The 16501-nt window shown below is 51.6% G+C and overlaps 1 protein-coding gene across 6 annotated transcripts in view; it reads left to right on the top strand.

Annotated features, from left to right (window-relative positions):
* The first annotated feature begins 442 nt into the window (after positions 1–442).
* The window catches only part of POR (cytochrome p450 oxidoreductase), a 31136-nt gene continuing 15077 nt past the window's right edge, over positions 443–16501 (top strand). The window contains exons 1-3 of one of the 6 annotated variants that reach the window (XM_082328066.1): positions 443–528; positions 2899–3029; positions 13361–13538. In XM_082328066.1, coding sequence (XP_082184192.1) covers positions 13375–13538 — 164 coding nt within the window. In that variant the 5' untranslated portion in view covers positions 443–528; positions 2899–3029; positions 13361–13374. Of the gene's footprint in view, positions 529–2895; positions 3030–8149; positions 8196–13360; positions 13539–16501 lie in introns of those variants that run through there. The other 5 variants (XM_082328067.1, XM_082328065.1, XM_082328069.1 and 2 more) reach the window with 5 other exon arrangements.

The following is a 16501-nucleotide window of genomic DNA, read 5'->3' on the forward strand; positions in this document are numbered from 1 at the left end:
GGCCCCAACCCTGGCCCTCCAACCCTGACCCCGCACCTTGACCCAACCCTGACTCCTACTGTGACCCCTAACCCCCTGCTTACACCCCACTGTGACCTCTGACCCCTAGCCCTCTGCACCCTTGACCACACCTAACCCTAAACTCCTCCCCTGCACCCCAAGCCCACCCTGAACTCTGACCTCTGAAACTCCTGACCTCTCCCTGGGCTCGCTCCCTGACCTCCACCTTGACCTTTGACCCCAGCACCCCGCCCTGCCCCTAATCCCGACCCCTGTCCCTTTAAAGACCCCCCTTACCCGGCACGCAGTGGGGTTGTACTAACTGCGCCGCCGCAGGGGGGGGGGAAAATCTCCTCCAGCCGGCTCTCTCGCAGCCCATTGGCGGGCGGAGGGGGCGGAGCGTGTCTCGTCCGTTCCCCCCCCCTCCCCCCCCACGCGTGTGCCCGAGTGGTGCGATCCGCCCTACGTGCCGGCCGCGCCGGGGCTGCGGGGCGCCGCCGCCAGCGTCGGACGGGCCGGTGGGTGCCGGTGGGTGCCGCTCCCCCGTCCTGGGGCGGCCGGGGCCGGGGGTCGCGGGCGTCTGTGGTGGGGCGGGCGGCTTCCGGGGGAGCCGGGGCCCTGGGTCGGTCCCTTGTGGCTGAGGGGAGGCCGGGGTCCCCGGTGGCGGAGGGGGGGCCGGGCCCGGGGGTCCCCTGTGGCTGAGGGGGGCCGGGCTCGGGCACCTGGGTCCTCTGTGGTGGAGAGGGGAGGGCCGGCATCCCCTGAGGGGCGGGGGGATACTGGGATGAGTGGGCCCCCTGTTACATGGGGGGAACTGGTGTGAGTGGGCCCCCGGTTATTGGGAGGACTGGGATGACTGGGGTCCGCTGTATGGGGGGGACTGGTGTGAGTGGGCCCCCAGTTATTGGGAGGACTGGGATGACTGGGGTCCCCTGTATGGGGGTGCTGGTGTGAGTGGGCCCCCGGTTGCTGGGAGGACTGGGATGACTAGGGTCTGCTGTATGGGGGGGAACCGGTGTGACTGGGGCCCCTGTTATTGGGAGGACTGGGATGACTAGGGTCCCCTGTATGGGGGGGGGGGGGGGGGGGGGGGGGGCTGGTGTGAGTGGGCCCTCTGTTATCTGGGGGGTGCCCCCATCATGCCTGGCTCCCTGGGGCGCTGTGGGGCAGGGGGCTTGCCAGCACCCAGGTGCCAGGGTCCCCGCCATGGGGCTGAGGAGGGGGTGTGAGGCAGGGCGGGAGCCACCGCTTGGGGCCCTGCCTGCCCCTCTCCTCCTGCCCTGCCTGCCCCTCTCCTCCTGCCCTGCCTGCCCCTGCCCTGCAGGCTGCTCCCTGCCGCGCCTCTTGGCAGGTCCTGGGCCGGCAGCCTGGGAGAGGGGTGCCCCAGGGTGATGTCTGCCCTGCCTCACTTCCACAGTGTGCTGAAGGGTTGCTTGTTCTTACCTCATCCCAGGCTGTTGCTGGTTAAAAGCCTTCAATGAACTTCTTTTTCTGGCCCTTTTCTGGAAAAAGTGATTCCTGGTATCTAACTGACACCTTTGCTGCACACCACGCTGGTTTGCTGTCATTCCGCCTATTTCTCTTTATAAACTTTTGCCGTGTTGGAAGACTGTTTATCCCTGTCTTTTCCAGATGCAATTGCTTTGGAGAGTGAAGTTATCCCCTTAGGGAATGTGCTTGTTGAAGGAAATAATGGAAAACCCCCTGTTTGGAAATATTAAAGCTGGAGGGGATGAAGATCATGGTGTTGGGAGTTAGTCATCAATGTAGAACTGATTCTTAGGAAGTCATCTTATTTGCAGGAGTAAGCACAGCCAGTGCAGCTTGGAGCGTGCTGTGGTCTCTCAGTGTTTAGACCATGAGTTAGCTTGGGTTAGCTTTCAGAGTGTGAAAAAGAAATAGCAATGCTTAGTGGAATGCATACAGAGAAGAGGCATCACTGAGGGTTTCTGTCTAATCTGAATGAATTTGGAAAACTGAAATGGGTTTGTACTTTTACAGCTCTTCTTAAAAATCAGAAACATATATCCAGTTGAGAAGCTGGAAAAGTACAAGGAAGGATCAGGTCTCTGTTTTTAAACGCTGAAAGTGAAACAGTGTTGATGTTGACATCCCTTCTTCCACAGAGTTTTATGCTTCATGTGGACTGTAGTGAGGAGCTGCATGATTTAATTTTTTTTTGTTGTTGTTAGCCAGCAGAGCTGTGCTTAGTGGGGTGCACTGATGCCCACGTCCTTTTGCTAGATAGAAGGGAATGTGCTTTCTTTCAGTGTTTCTGTGGTACTCTGAGAAATCCTGAGGAGCTGTTGTGCACATGCAAAGCAAACTTGCAGATTAATCTGCTGAAGATGAGGAAATTGGTGTTTTGTTGGGGAAGGCTGGTGAGCCAGGCCCTTCCTGGAGAACCTGAAGTTGTCCCAGTGCAGCTCTTGGTTTTCCTTCAGATGCATCTTGTGATAGTTGATTGCTCTGAAACAGGGTGTGTATGGCACAGAGTGCCGGGATTCGGAGAGTCCTCTGTGTTGCCCGTGGACGTGATGGTGCGTGAGAACTATATTTGCAAAACACTTTCCTGTAAAGCGGGGAAGAAGCAGGGAGGATACTGGTGCTACAGGAAAAAAGCCTTACACAACTGAGTGCTTTCTTTTAATCTAGTGTAAAAGCCTTGGATAGTAAGGTGAAGAGTGGGCAGGAAGGAGGAGGTAGTGTCACACGGCTGGCTTAACCCTCTGTTAATTACTCCTGTTCTAATTGTGACAGAGCAAAACCTCTCACTTTGTTGTCCCTTTGCAGTTGCCTCCTGTTCAGTCAGTGATCTCTGGGGTGGTGCCTTCTAGGTAGCCAGGGTTGAGCAAGTAATTGCCTTCTACAGCTTTTATTTTGTTTCTTCCAAAGCAGCTGGAGGAGCTCGACGGGGCCATACGACAAAAACTCCTTGTCTTGAAGGAGGCTTTCCCCACTGCTTGCTGCCCTTCGTGCTGGAGCTCACAGGCCCCATCAGCGCTTGCTTGCAGAGCCGTTGGTGCAAGGTAACCACTTTCTGTTGAGCGTTGCAGGCTGTGGAGCATCTGTGGGAGCAGTCAGGTTTGTGGAGGTTGGTTGGCAGCGTGACCTGACAGGCTGGGAGCAATGGTTTCTTTACCCAGTTCACCTGCAGCAAAAGTGGCACGTGGAACTGTGTCTGGACTGAAATCTCATTTGATCTTTACTCTCCCTTTTGGCTGCTGCATTGCAGCCAAGATAACACGTTTGCTCAGTCCTGAAGGGCTAGGGAAAAGGCTTCCCTGCTCAGATCTGCACTCCTGTCATCCGCTCCCCTTCCTTTTCCTCTGATGTAAAAGAAAGCCACCCAGCAGCTACGTCTGCTGTCACTGAACTTTGTTCTGTTTGCTGACCTGGGCTCTCCTACCTCTAAAAACACAATTCGTAGAACTTGCAAAAATTGCTTTCCCAATGTGATCATTTGATCCGAGTGGTGAGATTACTTTATACACGCTATTGTTGAGACTGAGTCACAAGCCCTGCAGTAACAGGTGCACCTCTGCCAAGATTGTTTTTTTGTGGAGCTTGAAATTTCATATATCAGAACAAATAATTACAGGCCGCTTGTAATCTCTTGCTGCTTCTCCCTAAGTAAACATTCAAGTCAATTGTGTGCTGCTGATTGCTCACGGAATCCAGAAGGAGCAGAAGAGGAGCGCTTGTGTCTCCAGTGGCTTCTCTAGGGCCACAAGTCCAAGGAGTAGCTGAGTTTGACCTACGGTGGCAGATTATTGTAGTATTCTTGCTTAGTTATCAGCCACTGCTGGGCCTCACGTTATTCCTGTGCAGGGAATAATGTAGAATTATTGACTCATTTTCCTTTCTGTTCTCGCTGTATGGAGTAGGAGATGGGGAGGTTCGGAGTTAAAGATGAGGTTGGATTTTTCTCCCTGGAAAGTCTGGCTCTGCCAGTGCATGTGCAAGTTGCCGGGAAGGTTTAGTAACCAGCTTAGGGAGTTGGTAGGTCTGTCTTTGTGGCACTGGCAAGTACGCTGGATCTTGCTGCATGGTTGCTTGTGAAGTGCATCTATTGACTTGCTTTCACGGGTCATTGCTAGCATCTCTTGGTTCTAGCTAACTCCAAGCTTTGGAGGAGCAAACTGATAAAATGCCTGCAAGGATTGTGCAAGCCCTGGTTGTGTAACAGGGCTGTATGCATAACCACTGGAGGTTAAGAGGAGCAGCTCATGTTAGGAAGGGAAAGAAAAATCCTGTGTCAAGTATCTTCTGTTTATGTTGAGCGTGCTGGGGTGGGAGTGTGGAGTTGGAGAGCTGCAGTTTTTGCAACTCAGGATGAGCCTTTCAGCCTGTGACCCCACTTATTCCCTGCCTCACTTGGCTGTTGTCCTGTGGCCTCGTGTCCCTCTTCGGCACAGGGATAGCTGCTTTGGGTGTGGGATTGATGTTCTGGGGTCTGCTGGTGCACGCGGTTGTGTGTGATTGCAGGGACTGCGCTGGGTAGTTGTCTGTATTTCACAGGTGTTCAAAAAAGTAAAATACAGCTCAGATTGCCTTACCCATAGCAGGCAGGGAGGTTCGTAGGGTGACTGCACAGGCTTCTAACAGGGCAGCCAGATGTGAAGCCTGGGTCTGGGACCAGGAGGACAGCTCTCTCGCTGAGTTACCGCGTGGCGTAAGAACTGTGCAGTAACACCTCCTTCCCTTAGAGCAACCTAGGAGACAGGTATGTAATGTCTGAAAAGCTCTCGCATCCTCAGAGGAAAGCCACCTTATAAATATAAAATGTCCCGGTTCCATAAAAACAGTGCTTGGTTTTCTTTAAATAAATAAATCCCCAAAACATACTGTTCTGATCAGAGGTCTTTACAGGATCTGTTTAACCATGTGCCTCTGATGCTCTTCCAGCTGTTAGTTTCAAAGGAAGCCTCCCAAATGAGAACAGCATTAGAGGGTTTTGCTGTCCAAACTCTTCCTGGTGGAAGAGGTCAAAGTCTGTGGCTACCACCCTGTCCGTAGGGCTCTCCTCCCTGTAGTGGCTGCAGGCAAAATCACAGCTTGTCACCGAACCCTCAGCAAATGCAGGCGGGGGTAAGCAAACAGCCAGTTTGGAGGAGGATGGCTTTCACTGAACTTGCACCTGTGGCAGCATTGCGTACAACACTTGCAGAAGAGGCTGCCAAAAAAATACTGTGTTCCCCTCTTGATCTTAAAAAAGCATCTTCATCAGGACCTGAACCATGCAAAATATATGCCTGAATGGGTTGCTCCTGAGAACTTGCAGCATAGCCCTCTGAGCAATTGGTGTGACTAAGTAGTGCCCACGGTAGTTGGCAAAAAGGTGGTCTAAAACTGCTGCAGACTTGTCCTAGCTCCTGAATATTGGCGGTGTTGAGACCCCTGATCCACTTTCAAACGATGCCTGGAGCACAGTGCACTGATTTTGTCCCTCCCTGGGAAGGGAGGCTGGGGAACAGTATTAGCAGGGGGGTTCAGTTTGCCTGCTGTTCTCAGGTTTTGTTTATCCTGTAATCGTCAACGCTTGTTTTTCTGTGCAGGCTCATGTTAATCTGCATGAAGGAAGGTGTTCAGGTGCCTAAGCTGGTGAGATGCCCCACGTCCTTGTTTAAAGGTTGAGAGACGTGCTTTTATCTGGTGAAAGGAAGTGTGCAAAGTCGATAATTCTGGGTTGCTTTCTTTTAAGGCAGCTTGGCAAGTTTGAATTAATTTTTGTGTTAGATAATGCCTTAAGTCCTTTGGTTCAGTGTACTGAGCTTACTGCATAGCCCCACCTTGGTATGTGTACAGGGTAGGGTTGCTTTCTGCCTCAGTAAAACTGCTTCTCTTGTTGTTCTCTTCCTTGCTTTTACAGCTGCTCTGCTGTCCTTGAATAAGACCTATTGGCCAGAAAAAAAAAAAAATCCAAGTGTGACAGTGAAAGCTCAAATATGCAGTATTTCAAGCTCTAGACTGACTGATGCACGCTTCACATCTGTCTCGTGCCTAAAATAGAAGTTCTGCCGACGTCTGAGCTGGTGTGTCAAGGTCTGGTTAGAAGAGACCTTGCACAGGGAGAGTAATTTGTTCTGTTTCACACCCCCCCCACCCCCCCCCCACCCCCCCCCCAAAAAAAAATGCAGCTTTTGAGTTGGCTGTGTGTTTCTTGCCCCTGCTCGAGGTGTTCCTGCACCCAAGTCCTCTGTTTAGACTGGGGTTTCTGAGTTGCTGGAAGTGCTGAGAGGCCCATGGAGAGTCACTTTCCGTAGTATTGTGTGGGAAAGACTCTGCTGCTTTCCACCCTTCGTTACTGAGATGATGGTGGTTAATGGGAAGTGGTGGGATGTGCTGGGATTTTTTTTAAATACGTGGGAAGAAAGTGATACGGTAGTGCTAGGCATAGTGAAAGCCAAAGCTCGTTGTCGCAGGCACTGGTGAAAGTCAGCCCTGGATCACCGCTCGTTATTGCTGTGATGAAGAAAGCACGCCTTTGGCTCGCCGTGTGCAGTGGCAGCCCTGTTTCACAGCGAGCACCAACGCGGGTGCTCGAGCTGAGGCTGAAGGGGCGAGGAAGCCGTGAGGTTTCCCACCATGCCTTCTTTCCCCAGTGCAGCCTCCAGGAGCCCAGGAACTCACCTGTAGGGTGAGCCCACCCAAAGCAGGGAGCCTGTGCAGACCAGACCAAGCACGGCCGCTCATCTGGCCAGACCAAAGGCCTCTTATTGCGGGGAAACACGATCTCTGCACAGCAGAGGTACAGAGAAAAGGCTAACCCCAGGGCTGTTGAAGGCAATGTTAAATAACCTGGATCTGAGCACCAACTTCAATGGTCTGCTTTTGTTTTGGAAAGGGCCACTTTTCTTGCCAGGTCTCCTTTTACTAAAAAGAAAGGGAAAAAGAGCTAATTTGAGACTTGCCGAGACTGGCACAGGCTGATGTAAACAAATTTTCTTATTCTAATCGGTTGCATTCATACTGACGAGGAATGAGGGAAGATCTATTTTTTTTCCCCAAGGGTCTCCTGGCCTAATACCACACACTAGCACGCAGGAGAGTCTTCACTGCAGTGGGATTCAGAGTCTGGGCAGAAATGCCATCTCCACTACAGCCCTGCTCTCTTTCTGCTGCTGCCGCCCCTCCTCCTTCCTCACGGGCTCGTGTCCATGGGGCTCCTCTTCCTGACACACGTCAGGAACCCGCCTGCCTTGTGTCTTTAGTGGGTGAAAGAAGAAAACCCTTTGCCAGTCACAAGACTGCATTCCTGTTTGTAAGCAAGTCTCTTCCTTCTCCTCCGCTGTGCGGAGCGATGGGGGCTTGCTGCAGCTTCCTTTCAGTGCTGCCGTCTGTGCAAGCTCTTGACAAGCTTTGCAGATGCCATGGGAATAGGGACCTGTGAGAAGGCTGCCAAGTGGTTATCTATTTTTCCTCCCAGGTGTTTTAGTTGGTTTTTAAGTTAGTTTCTATTTTTTTTGCCATTGTTTTTAAAGCTCAGGTTGCCAGTCAGTGCTGCACAGAGAAGGAGTTTCCATTTGCTTTGTCTGCTCATTTCCATGCTGTGTCTCCCTTCTGTCCTGAAGCTGTCTTTTGGGGCTGTGCTGTGATGCCAGTGGAAAAAACTGATCTCTGATTTAAAACTATGGGGTTTTTTTTAAAGCTTCTTCTCAAGGCTGATCATGTTGCTGATCTGTGTTGTTCCATGGTCCCGTGCAAGGATGGTCAGCCCGAGAGAAAGGGCGATCCTTGGGGCAGGCCAGACACGTGGTGGAGAGGAGACTCTGGTCATGCACGGCCACCTGCACCTAGGGAATTCGGGTTGGTCCTTCTCGATCAGAAAGGTGGCTCTTGCAGATCTCGTGGTAATGCTGACATCCCCAGCCGAACAGAGCTTCCAGCACTAGGAATCGTGACAGCTGTGCTTCCGCTTTGTTCACTAATGCAATGCGTGTGCTGAGTCAGTGACACGAGGGTCATCATCATGTGGCTGCAGAGAGCAAGAAGAGTGCTCTGCCAAGTCAGCTCTGCCAGCAGTGCCCCTTTGTCCCCTTCCCTGGCGTGGCTGTGCGGGGCTTTTCCTGGGAGTCTGAACTGGAGAAAGCCAGTCTGAAAGAACCGGTGGCTTTTTGAGTGTGTGTTGCTGGTAGAGGTGGTGGTGACTTGCATGGATTCCCGTTTACAAGAAACTGGAAAGCAGTCCTTCGGTAAGTGTCCTCACTGGATGTGAACGGCCTGGCTAGCATGGAGGGACTGGGCACTCCAGGGCTCGTGTTGGTGGTGTGATGGTATTGCTGCGAGATGTGTGGCGAGCTCATTCCTGCAGGCATGATTTACTTAACCGGCTACCTGGTGTCCCTGCTAGCAATTAGCTGAGACAGCCTGGACCTTGCCGCGGGCTGGGGAAGGCTTGGCTGCCTGCGCCCTGCTGAGCTCCCTTTGAATGGTGCCTGGTACCGGTGCGAGTGTTGGGCGGAGGGTGACTAATGGCATTGCGTGTTTTTATGTCACGCAATTCCTCCTTTGACTCGGTCATCATAGATTTTAGTGTGCGCATATTGCGAAATAGAGCTTCTGCCTGCAGCTCCTGTGTTTATCTGCAGGTGTCCAAAGGACACTGATGCCTCTTGGTTCCCGTTGGGAAAACTCTGGCTGCTTCAATAAGCTCAGGGGCATAGGAGATGGGGGTGCAGCCTCTGTGCTGCCCCGTGCCAGGGCAGGCAGAGTCTGTAGGGCACAGCAGAACTCGTGCCTGTCACTGCATGGGGGTGTGGGGATCGTGGGGAGCCTCTCTGCTGTGTTGAGCTGAACTCAGGAGTTTCTTGGTGCTGCAGGCTGTGATCAGCTGGCTGGCTGGAGCCTGGGGATCAGTTATCGGAGGTGGGAGCAGTGAGCAGCCCGGGGCTGTGCTTGGTCAGCAATCTTCCTTCTCCTTTCCCTCTCACGTGAGCAGGGCTGACACTACGGGTCACGGCGTGCTTATGATGGCACAGGACAGAGGAGAGTCAAGCACAGAGCTTGGTCACTCATTTTTGGAGCAAGAGTCACAGGCTGCAGTCCTGGTCTGGGATCGGGAAGCGAAATTGTCCTGAGATGCTTGAAACTCATCACAAACACTATATAAATAAAAGGCTACTTCCACTCAAAGAGCCAGCTTCCTGCCCAAATCACCAACTTAGCTTCGGAGACAAGGCGTTTTGGTCACTAGAAGATACTACAATGTGACTCGCAGAAACATCCTTGTATTTGGCAGAAAGGGAGACCTCCCAGCCACGTTTCATGACCATGATGCTGTGTCTGCCAGCTGGAGTGGAGGGCTCCAGCGTGCTCTTGGGGGCATCTGCTGCACCACCTCCTAATGCTGCCATCGGCTGTGTGCAAGAGAGGGGGAAGAACAGATCTCTTCGGGCTGCTGACCATTTGGCTTTTAGGGCACTCCCCATCCCGTCTTGTTTGTTGTAATACTGTTTTTATTTGTACTTTATTTTTAACCCTGTGACGTGATAGCACCTTTAGTCCACGTGGAAATTGTGGGGGATTTCAGGATGCCTGGCACTGACAGTGCTTCCAGTCCTTTGCTTCAGAGGTGTGCGTGAGTATTAGGAATACAATTTTTTAATATGAGAAGGAAGTGCATCTGTTTGGCAGGATGGAAATGTGCAGAAAGGCTGCCCGGTGATTTGAATGATTGCAAGCTGCCATGCAGCAAGCCAATTCCCAGGTTTAGAAGCTGCATTCAGAGGCTGAAAAGCTGCGCTAAAATATAGCATCGCTTGATTGCAATCTTTCAAAATGTTGTGACTTTTCTGTGTAACGTAGATGCCTCACATCTCGGCGGAGGCTGATTGCTTTACACCAGGTACTGTGTGCATAAACAAGGATCCAGGAACTGGAGCCATGATTTTAAAAAAAAAAAAAAAAAAAAAAGGAAATCTGTCTTATCTTGATTGACGGTATAATAAACATTGGGCATAAAATAACTACCCTTGAAACTGGTGTCAGGGGAACTTTTACTTCTGCATCATAAATTTCTTCTTTTTTCTTTTTTTTCTTCCTCCCTTAAAAAAAACTGTCTGATTCTATTGCAGTCCTTTCAGAGACTGCAGGATTTCCAGGATAGCTAAATTCCAAGTACGTCAGTTCACTGAAAGCTAGAAAAGGACATGTATTTGAAAACGAATTGCTGTGAACTTCTGGAAAATAATTGTTACAGCCAACTAGGTAAGACTGAGATAAATTGAGAAATCACCTTTCTGTGCTAGGTGAAGTGAGTTAAATAAATAGTTCCTGAGTTATGACAGTCCTTTAAAAAAAGTGTGAGGTCTAATTCCCCATCCTTTGCCTTTCTCTTGCTACATCTAAGCAAACTTTTCCTAAGGGTGAGGATGGTGAAGGGAGACCAAAAAGAAAAACCTGTAGCTAGGATATAGGACTCGAATAACTAAATGTTCAGGGCCAGATGGAGCCCATCATCAAAATTAAAGTGGTTCTTGTGTCTTTGGTTCCATCACTAGAGAATGACAGTGTTTCCTTCCAGGGTTAGAGGTCAGTATATAACCTTTATGCTATGGAGACTTGTGAATGAAAAGAGGAGACCAAACCAAGACTCTCGTCCATGCACCAGACCCATAAGCCTCCAGAAATGGTGCTTTTCCCCGTGGCTGCGGGGAGCGAGCGGGCGGTCCGGTTGCTGCTGCAGCTGGAGGGTTCTGCTTTGAAGCACTGGAGAGCTGCAGCGTGGTGAAGGCCAGGAGATAGTATGGCTTCCTCCCCCGTGTCTGTCCACGCTGTGTTCCCAGGAGCTTCCCTCCCAAGGATGCCTCCTTCCAAGTCATGTCTGCTTGGGAGAGCAGACCACCTCTGGAGGCTTGAAAAAGCAAAACCCCTTGTGGCTGCCGCTTGTCCCTTCTGCTTTGGGAGGCCAGAAGCTCTGCTGCTGTGGGCATGGCAATGAATTGCTGCTGGAGACGTAGCCCTTGCCTTGCTGATTAGCCCAGGAGCTCATTCGCTCTCCCTGTGTAAGGGCAGCTCGCGAATGTCCGCGTCTGAGCTATCTGGAGCTGGGAGGGGAATTGCTGTGGGACCAGGCGTACGCAGCCTGTATGCATTCCACCCTGGCCTGGCTGCCGCTCACCGAAGACATGTCTAGCTTGAAACTCTCCACGTGCAGTTTGTTACAAGGGATGCTTTTGTGCTCTATGCAAAGAGGCTTTCCTAGGGCTTAGCTGCTGCAAGCGCTGGATTTGGTGCTCAGAAGGGAAAGGGTGGAGCTCCTGCCCAAAACCAGCTTAGCATGGTCTCCATCAGCCTTGGATTTTTTTTCCTGGCTTCCTCTGAGCAAAGGTTTGTCGTTGTCTTGTGTGCCATGGGAAAGGACTTGCAAAGGGAATAAACCGGCAATGTTTTTTCCCCCCCACCAGTGCGTTCCCTCAGTGTCAGTTGCTGGACCCGCTCCTCACTGGTTTACTGGAACCCAACACGGAGGAGGAGAGGGACTCTGCTGGGAGCTGTGCATTGTTGGCAACTAAGCTCCAGTTGTGGAGTCTTTAACTTAACAGTTTAGTCTACAGTTGTACAGAAATAACACCCAGATCTTGCTTGGCTCTGAGATCCAGTGATGGAAAGCCTGTCTGCAAAGGAGGGAGGACAGGGTGACCTGCCTGGTGGAGAGGAATGGGTAATTTGCTTGTCTGCAGTTGCATTACTAAGATTTTTCTTCCACCCCCCTGCTTTGTGTCATCTCTGGGAACCTAATGGGAAGCTTTGCAGTAGTGTTTTAGTGCCCTTTGTAGTACAGTCACTTGCCAAGTTCTCCACCGAATTAAACTTCTTGCGGGGCTGGGAGGTGGTTGGGCTGCAAAAATACCCACGAGCTGACCCACGATCACTGCCAGGTAGGTGTGGACTTCTCCCTGCACTCCGCAGGGCTGCCTTTTACAGCTGGTGGCCTGTGGCAGAGTACTTTGTGTTCTCTGGAGCTGGACTTTTCCTTGGTGGGGTAACAACGGGGGGTTCTTATTTGCTGAAGACCTTACCTGGTCTCCCTCATTAGTGCTCCCTAAGCATCACCTTCCCTTTTCTTCCCAGCTCCTGAATGCATTAGCATAACCTTAAACTTCGGTCAGTTTTATTTCTCAGCCCAGGCACAACTTGGAGTTTGCTGCTTCTCTTTCAGCCCCCCGGGAAAGTTGTCTGGGAGCTTTTCTCCAGCAGGCACAGCTTTGCTGAACAGGTTAACTCTCCCGTCACGGCTCAGCCATGGGACACGTCCTTTCTCTCTGGTGGCACCCCCAGGGCTCTGAGTCACTTTCTGTGTGCAAGTTAAAATGTCCATCGTCTCCTGGGTTGGCAGGATGCCCAAGTACAAGAGTGTCACTTTGCCCTTACAAATCAAGTTTTGAGTTAATTATCTGTTTGCTTGGACAGAGTGTGTCCTTGTGCGTTTGGAAGGTAATCTTGCGATCTGGACTAGGGTCAGAGGAATTCAGAGCTTTGGCAGAGCAGCGGGAGGGAGGGTGTGATGGGTGGCTCCCCGGTTGAAGGATGGGAGTCATAGAGCTAGTCGGGGACTTGAGGGCTGGTCGCTCATCCTTGCTCTACCGTGGACTCTGGGTATGGCCATGGGCAAGTCACAAGTCACTTAAACTCTGCCTTGGCAAATGGAAAGGAGTAATTTAAGGAGATGGAAGTTAAACTGGGGAAGATAGTGGAGGGGAGTGGGAAGCTAGAGGCCCAAAAAGAGATTGATAGTAAATCCAATCTGTATGCGGAGGTGGATAGTAAATCAGAAGTATTCATCATTTGTGCTGTGACAACCTAATGTGGGGATGCTCACAGAAGTATCATGCCACAGTCCTGCTCTGCGGTTTATAAGCACAGCAGTAGTTGCGGGGCATCATATCACCTTGTGGAAAAGAGGGAGAAAGCCCCAGATCTGTCGCGTGACTGGAAGAGTGGGGTCTTCCCCCACTAACGCCATGGGCTCCGTGGTGAGTAAGGGCTTTACTGAAGGCTGGCCATGAGTCCCTGTTGAGTTTTGCTGGGATGTTAGGAGCTGGGTTGGGCTCCCTGGCTGGAATGTGGGGCTGCTCCAATGGTGCTGGTGAAGAGGGAGCCGAAATCGCTTCTGGTGGATCAGCATGGATGCAACGGGAAGGGAAAAGCTTGGTGGGATAGTGAGGTACCGTGGGATGCAAAAGGATCTCACAGTATTGTGGTGCAAAGCCTCCCTCCAGAGAGTTGTTGGGCTGCCTTGTGCTCCTAGGAGTAAACATATAGTGGAAAAGCATGCTCTGAACATCTCTTAATGCTCTTCTGGTCTTCTGTGGCACTGTGTGACTGCTGGTGTTCATTTGTTTTTCCTTGCTTACAGTGCCTCTGACCATCATGGAACCGAACATCTCCCCTCCCGACAACACCGCACAGCAAGACTCTCTCATCAGCATGACGGACGTGTTTCTCATCTCGCTCATCACTGGGCTTTTTACTTACTGGTTCTTCTTCCGCAAGAAAAAAGAGGAAGTCCCAGACATCCCCAAAATGCAATCAGTGTAAGTAACAACTCTCGGGCAGCCTGGGGTGAGTGTAGCTTTCCATCTTGCTTATGTTGGGTCCTTGGAGGCTTTGTGGGAAGTCCAGCCGGATTCTGGGAGTCCCCAGGCGAGTGGACTTAGTCCCAAAGTACACTTCTCTCCCCTCGTGTTTCTTCTGAGCTGTTCACCTTGCAATGCAGAAATCCCCGTGGAAGAGCCAGGCTGCAGTTCTGCCTTACCCCACCGTGTGGCCCAAATCAGTAATTTGCCTTTCCCAAGCAAGGCAAGAAAAGGCAAGGCAGAAAAGCCCCTGGCTGTACTTCAAAGATCTTAAGGATTGCTTTGGCTATTCTCTGCGTTTTCTGATAAAAGTCATGTTTATGGAGAAAGGTGGACTTGCTCTTAAGCAGATTTCCTATCAGAAATCTTATCTATCCTCAGCTATGAAGAGAATAAATAGTCTTGGGGAGCTGGGAGATAGTTCCTGGGCATGAGCTCGTTGGCAGCTCTTGTGAAACTTGTTTGGCTTTGGTGCCAGGTTACCGCAGCAGCAGGAGGCTGGATTTGGAGAGGGAGCAGTCCTTGTTCCACCCTGCCTTCTGCAAAGGGCTTCGGGCCAGGAGTGAGCCATGTTGGTAGAGATCTGGGTGCGTTTAGTTCCTTGTCTCAGTCACATACTGAGCTTAACATCAGTTTTCTGCTGGGCTTTTTAGCTCGTTCCTCATGTTTCCTCCTGGAGCATTGGTAAGAGCAGTAGAGAGGTTTGAATCCCACTGCAGCAGAGACCGCAGGAGCTGGCGCTGTGCAATACCTTTCCCTTCAGTCTCCTGGGATCTGTTCCATGCATGGGTGCAGTTTGGCCCAGAGGGAAGGCCAGCCTCAGCCTTAGCCCAGCTCTGTGCTTTCCAGTATTAGGCCTTTGCAGAAGATAACCACACAACAAAGGTGAATCCTCTGGGTTTGTTATGCCGGCTGCAAATTCGCTGTAGGCCCCCCGAGTCCTGAGTGGCTTGTTATGAGGCTGTGCTGTGAGGAGGGAAAAAGCGATGGCTGGCCGCTCACAGTAGGTTCAAGATTTAACACACCCAATTGCATCAGCAAGGCATCCTGCATTAAGTGGGTTTCTCCCCATGGCACTTAGCGGGTGCTGCTCTGGCAAGAAATTGTCAGTCCTTCATTTCAAAGTGTTACAGTCTGGTGTGGAAAGAAGCTGTGGCAGGACCTGTCTGTAGGCTGCTCAGATGAGGATGTTTGGTGATAAGCGAAGGCATTTCAGCAGGGGATTGATGCTCCCATTACCCTGTGTGTAAAAGCTAAGTCAAACACAGCAAGCGGTTGTGGGTCTGTTATCTCAGACCTGTATGTCTACTTTACTGGGTTATGCTGCTTTCAGTTTTCAAGGCTCGTCGTCCAGTGTTCGTGTTGTAATTCGGGTCATAATTGAAAAGGAGCAGGTTTGGTCTCATCGTTTCTGCTTTGGCCAGACCGTGACCCTCTCCTCTGGCGGCAGAGCCCTCTGCTTGAAGGTGAGCCTGGGATGCCAGGTCAATTGTGAAATCCCTGGGTAACGGGAAGACTAGCACACAGCTCAGAGCAAACCCTGAGGCAGGCTGCATGCACTGGTGTTGCAGGAGGATGGAAAGAGCATTTTCTGGCTGGGAGGTGTTTAAAAGGAAGAAATGTCCCTGGCTGCAGTACCTTGGACCGAGAGGTGTGCACGAGGCTGGTAGCAACCCGGCTGTCTGTGCCTTGGGAGTTTGTTTTGTTAGATTGGTTGGATGCTTTCTTCTCGTGCCTGCAAGAGAGGGCTGTGTGTATCAGTGTGTGTGGTTGCCTCTGGAGACTGTAATGAGAACGGCTGCATTGCGATGAGAGCTAAGCTGGCTGGAGAAATGGCACTATCAATCTGAAATTAGATCTGGCGCAGATCGACTTGGAGAGCTCCCGTGCTCACTGTCCTTGTGACTGTTTCCACCCACCACCCATCACGTGCAGCTCTTCCAGAGGCTGTCGTGACCTTGCGGAGAAGTCAAACTGCAGAGGGGCTTGCTAACCACGCCGGCTGTGTGTTACCACCTCGTCCTGCTGCAGAGCTTCAGCACAGGGGCTTCTCTCTGAGACTGGCTGGAGGTTTTGGCTTTGAGCTGACTCACGGGTATTTTGTCCATGTTTCTTGCGGGGAGTCCATGCTGCCTTCTCCATCTGTGTGGGAGATGGATGGCGGGGAGCACTGTGCAACTGCTCCTTGCAAGAGCTGTGGAAGAGCAGCATCCCCTCTCACCGATAACCAGGGGGGAGAGCCGAGGTTGCTCCAGACCTTGTCTGGCACAATTCCATTTTGGAAAAGTGACAGCCAGGCAGGTGAAGAATGAGAGGAGGCTTTGAAGTAGTTTTTCCCCATATATTAAGCCTGCCCCTGCCATTGCCTGCTGCAGCCCTGCTGTGGTCATGGTAGCAAGCTGGTCTCATAAGCCAAGGCTGTGGCTGGTGGCACATCCGTCCTCTGGGACGGAGTCAGCAACTTCCTGCAGCTTTTGCAGGGTTATTTTATGGGACACTTGGAACCGGGAGGAAAACGAGTGGGGAAAACAAGCTTGTTCAGCCTCGGGTTTCCTTCCCTCCTATCATCCTTGAGTCTGGGGTGGAGTTTCCTTTCTGATGAACAAGCAAATCCGCAAGATACAGGATCACAGTCAGCTGCTGCCCGTGGCTGACTGGATAGCAAACTGGTCTGTGGGCAGGCAGGGAAGCTGTCCCAGACCCATGAAGGCAGAGAGCCCTTGGTGGGGCTGTCTCTGGCTGAAGTGGAGAGTCTTGACCTCAGGAGGTGTTGCTTTTCTTCAGCACGTTCTCTGCAGCTCTGCCTTGACTTGCCAAACTGTCCTGAACTGCTTGATCTGATGGTATTGGGTGATGGTTTCTGTCGTGTCGCTTTGGCCCCCAACTTCAGCTTCAGCCTTGGAAGACTGGAGGAGGAAAGT

Source organism: Platalea leucorodia (genome assembly GCF_965183815.1).
Source record: "Platalea leucorodia genome assembly, chromosome: 16".
Lineage (NCBI taxonomy): Eukaryota > Metazoa > Chordata > Aves > Pelecaniformes > Threskiornithidae > Platalea > Platalea leucorodia.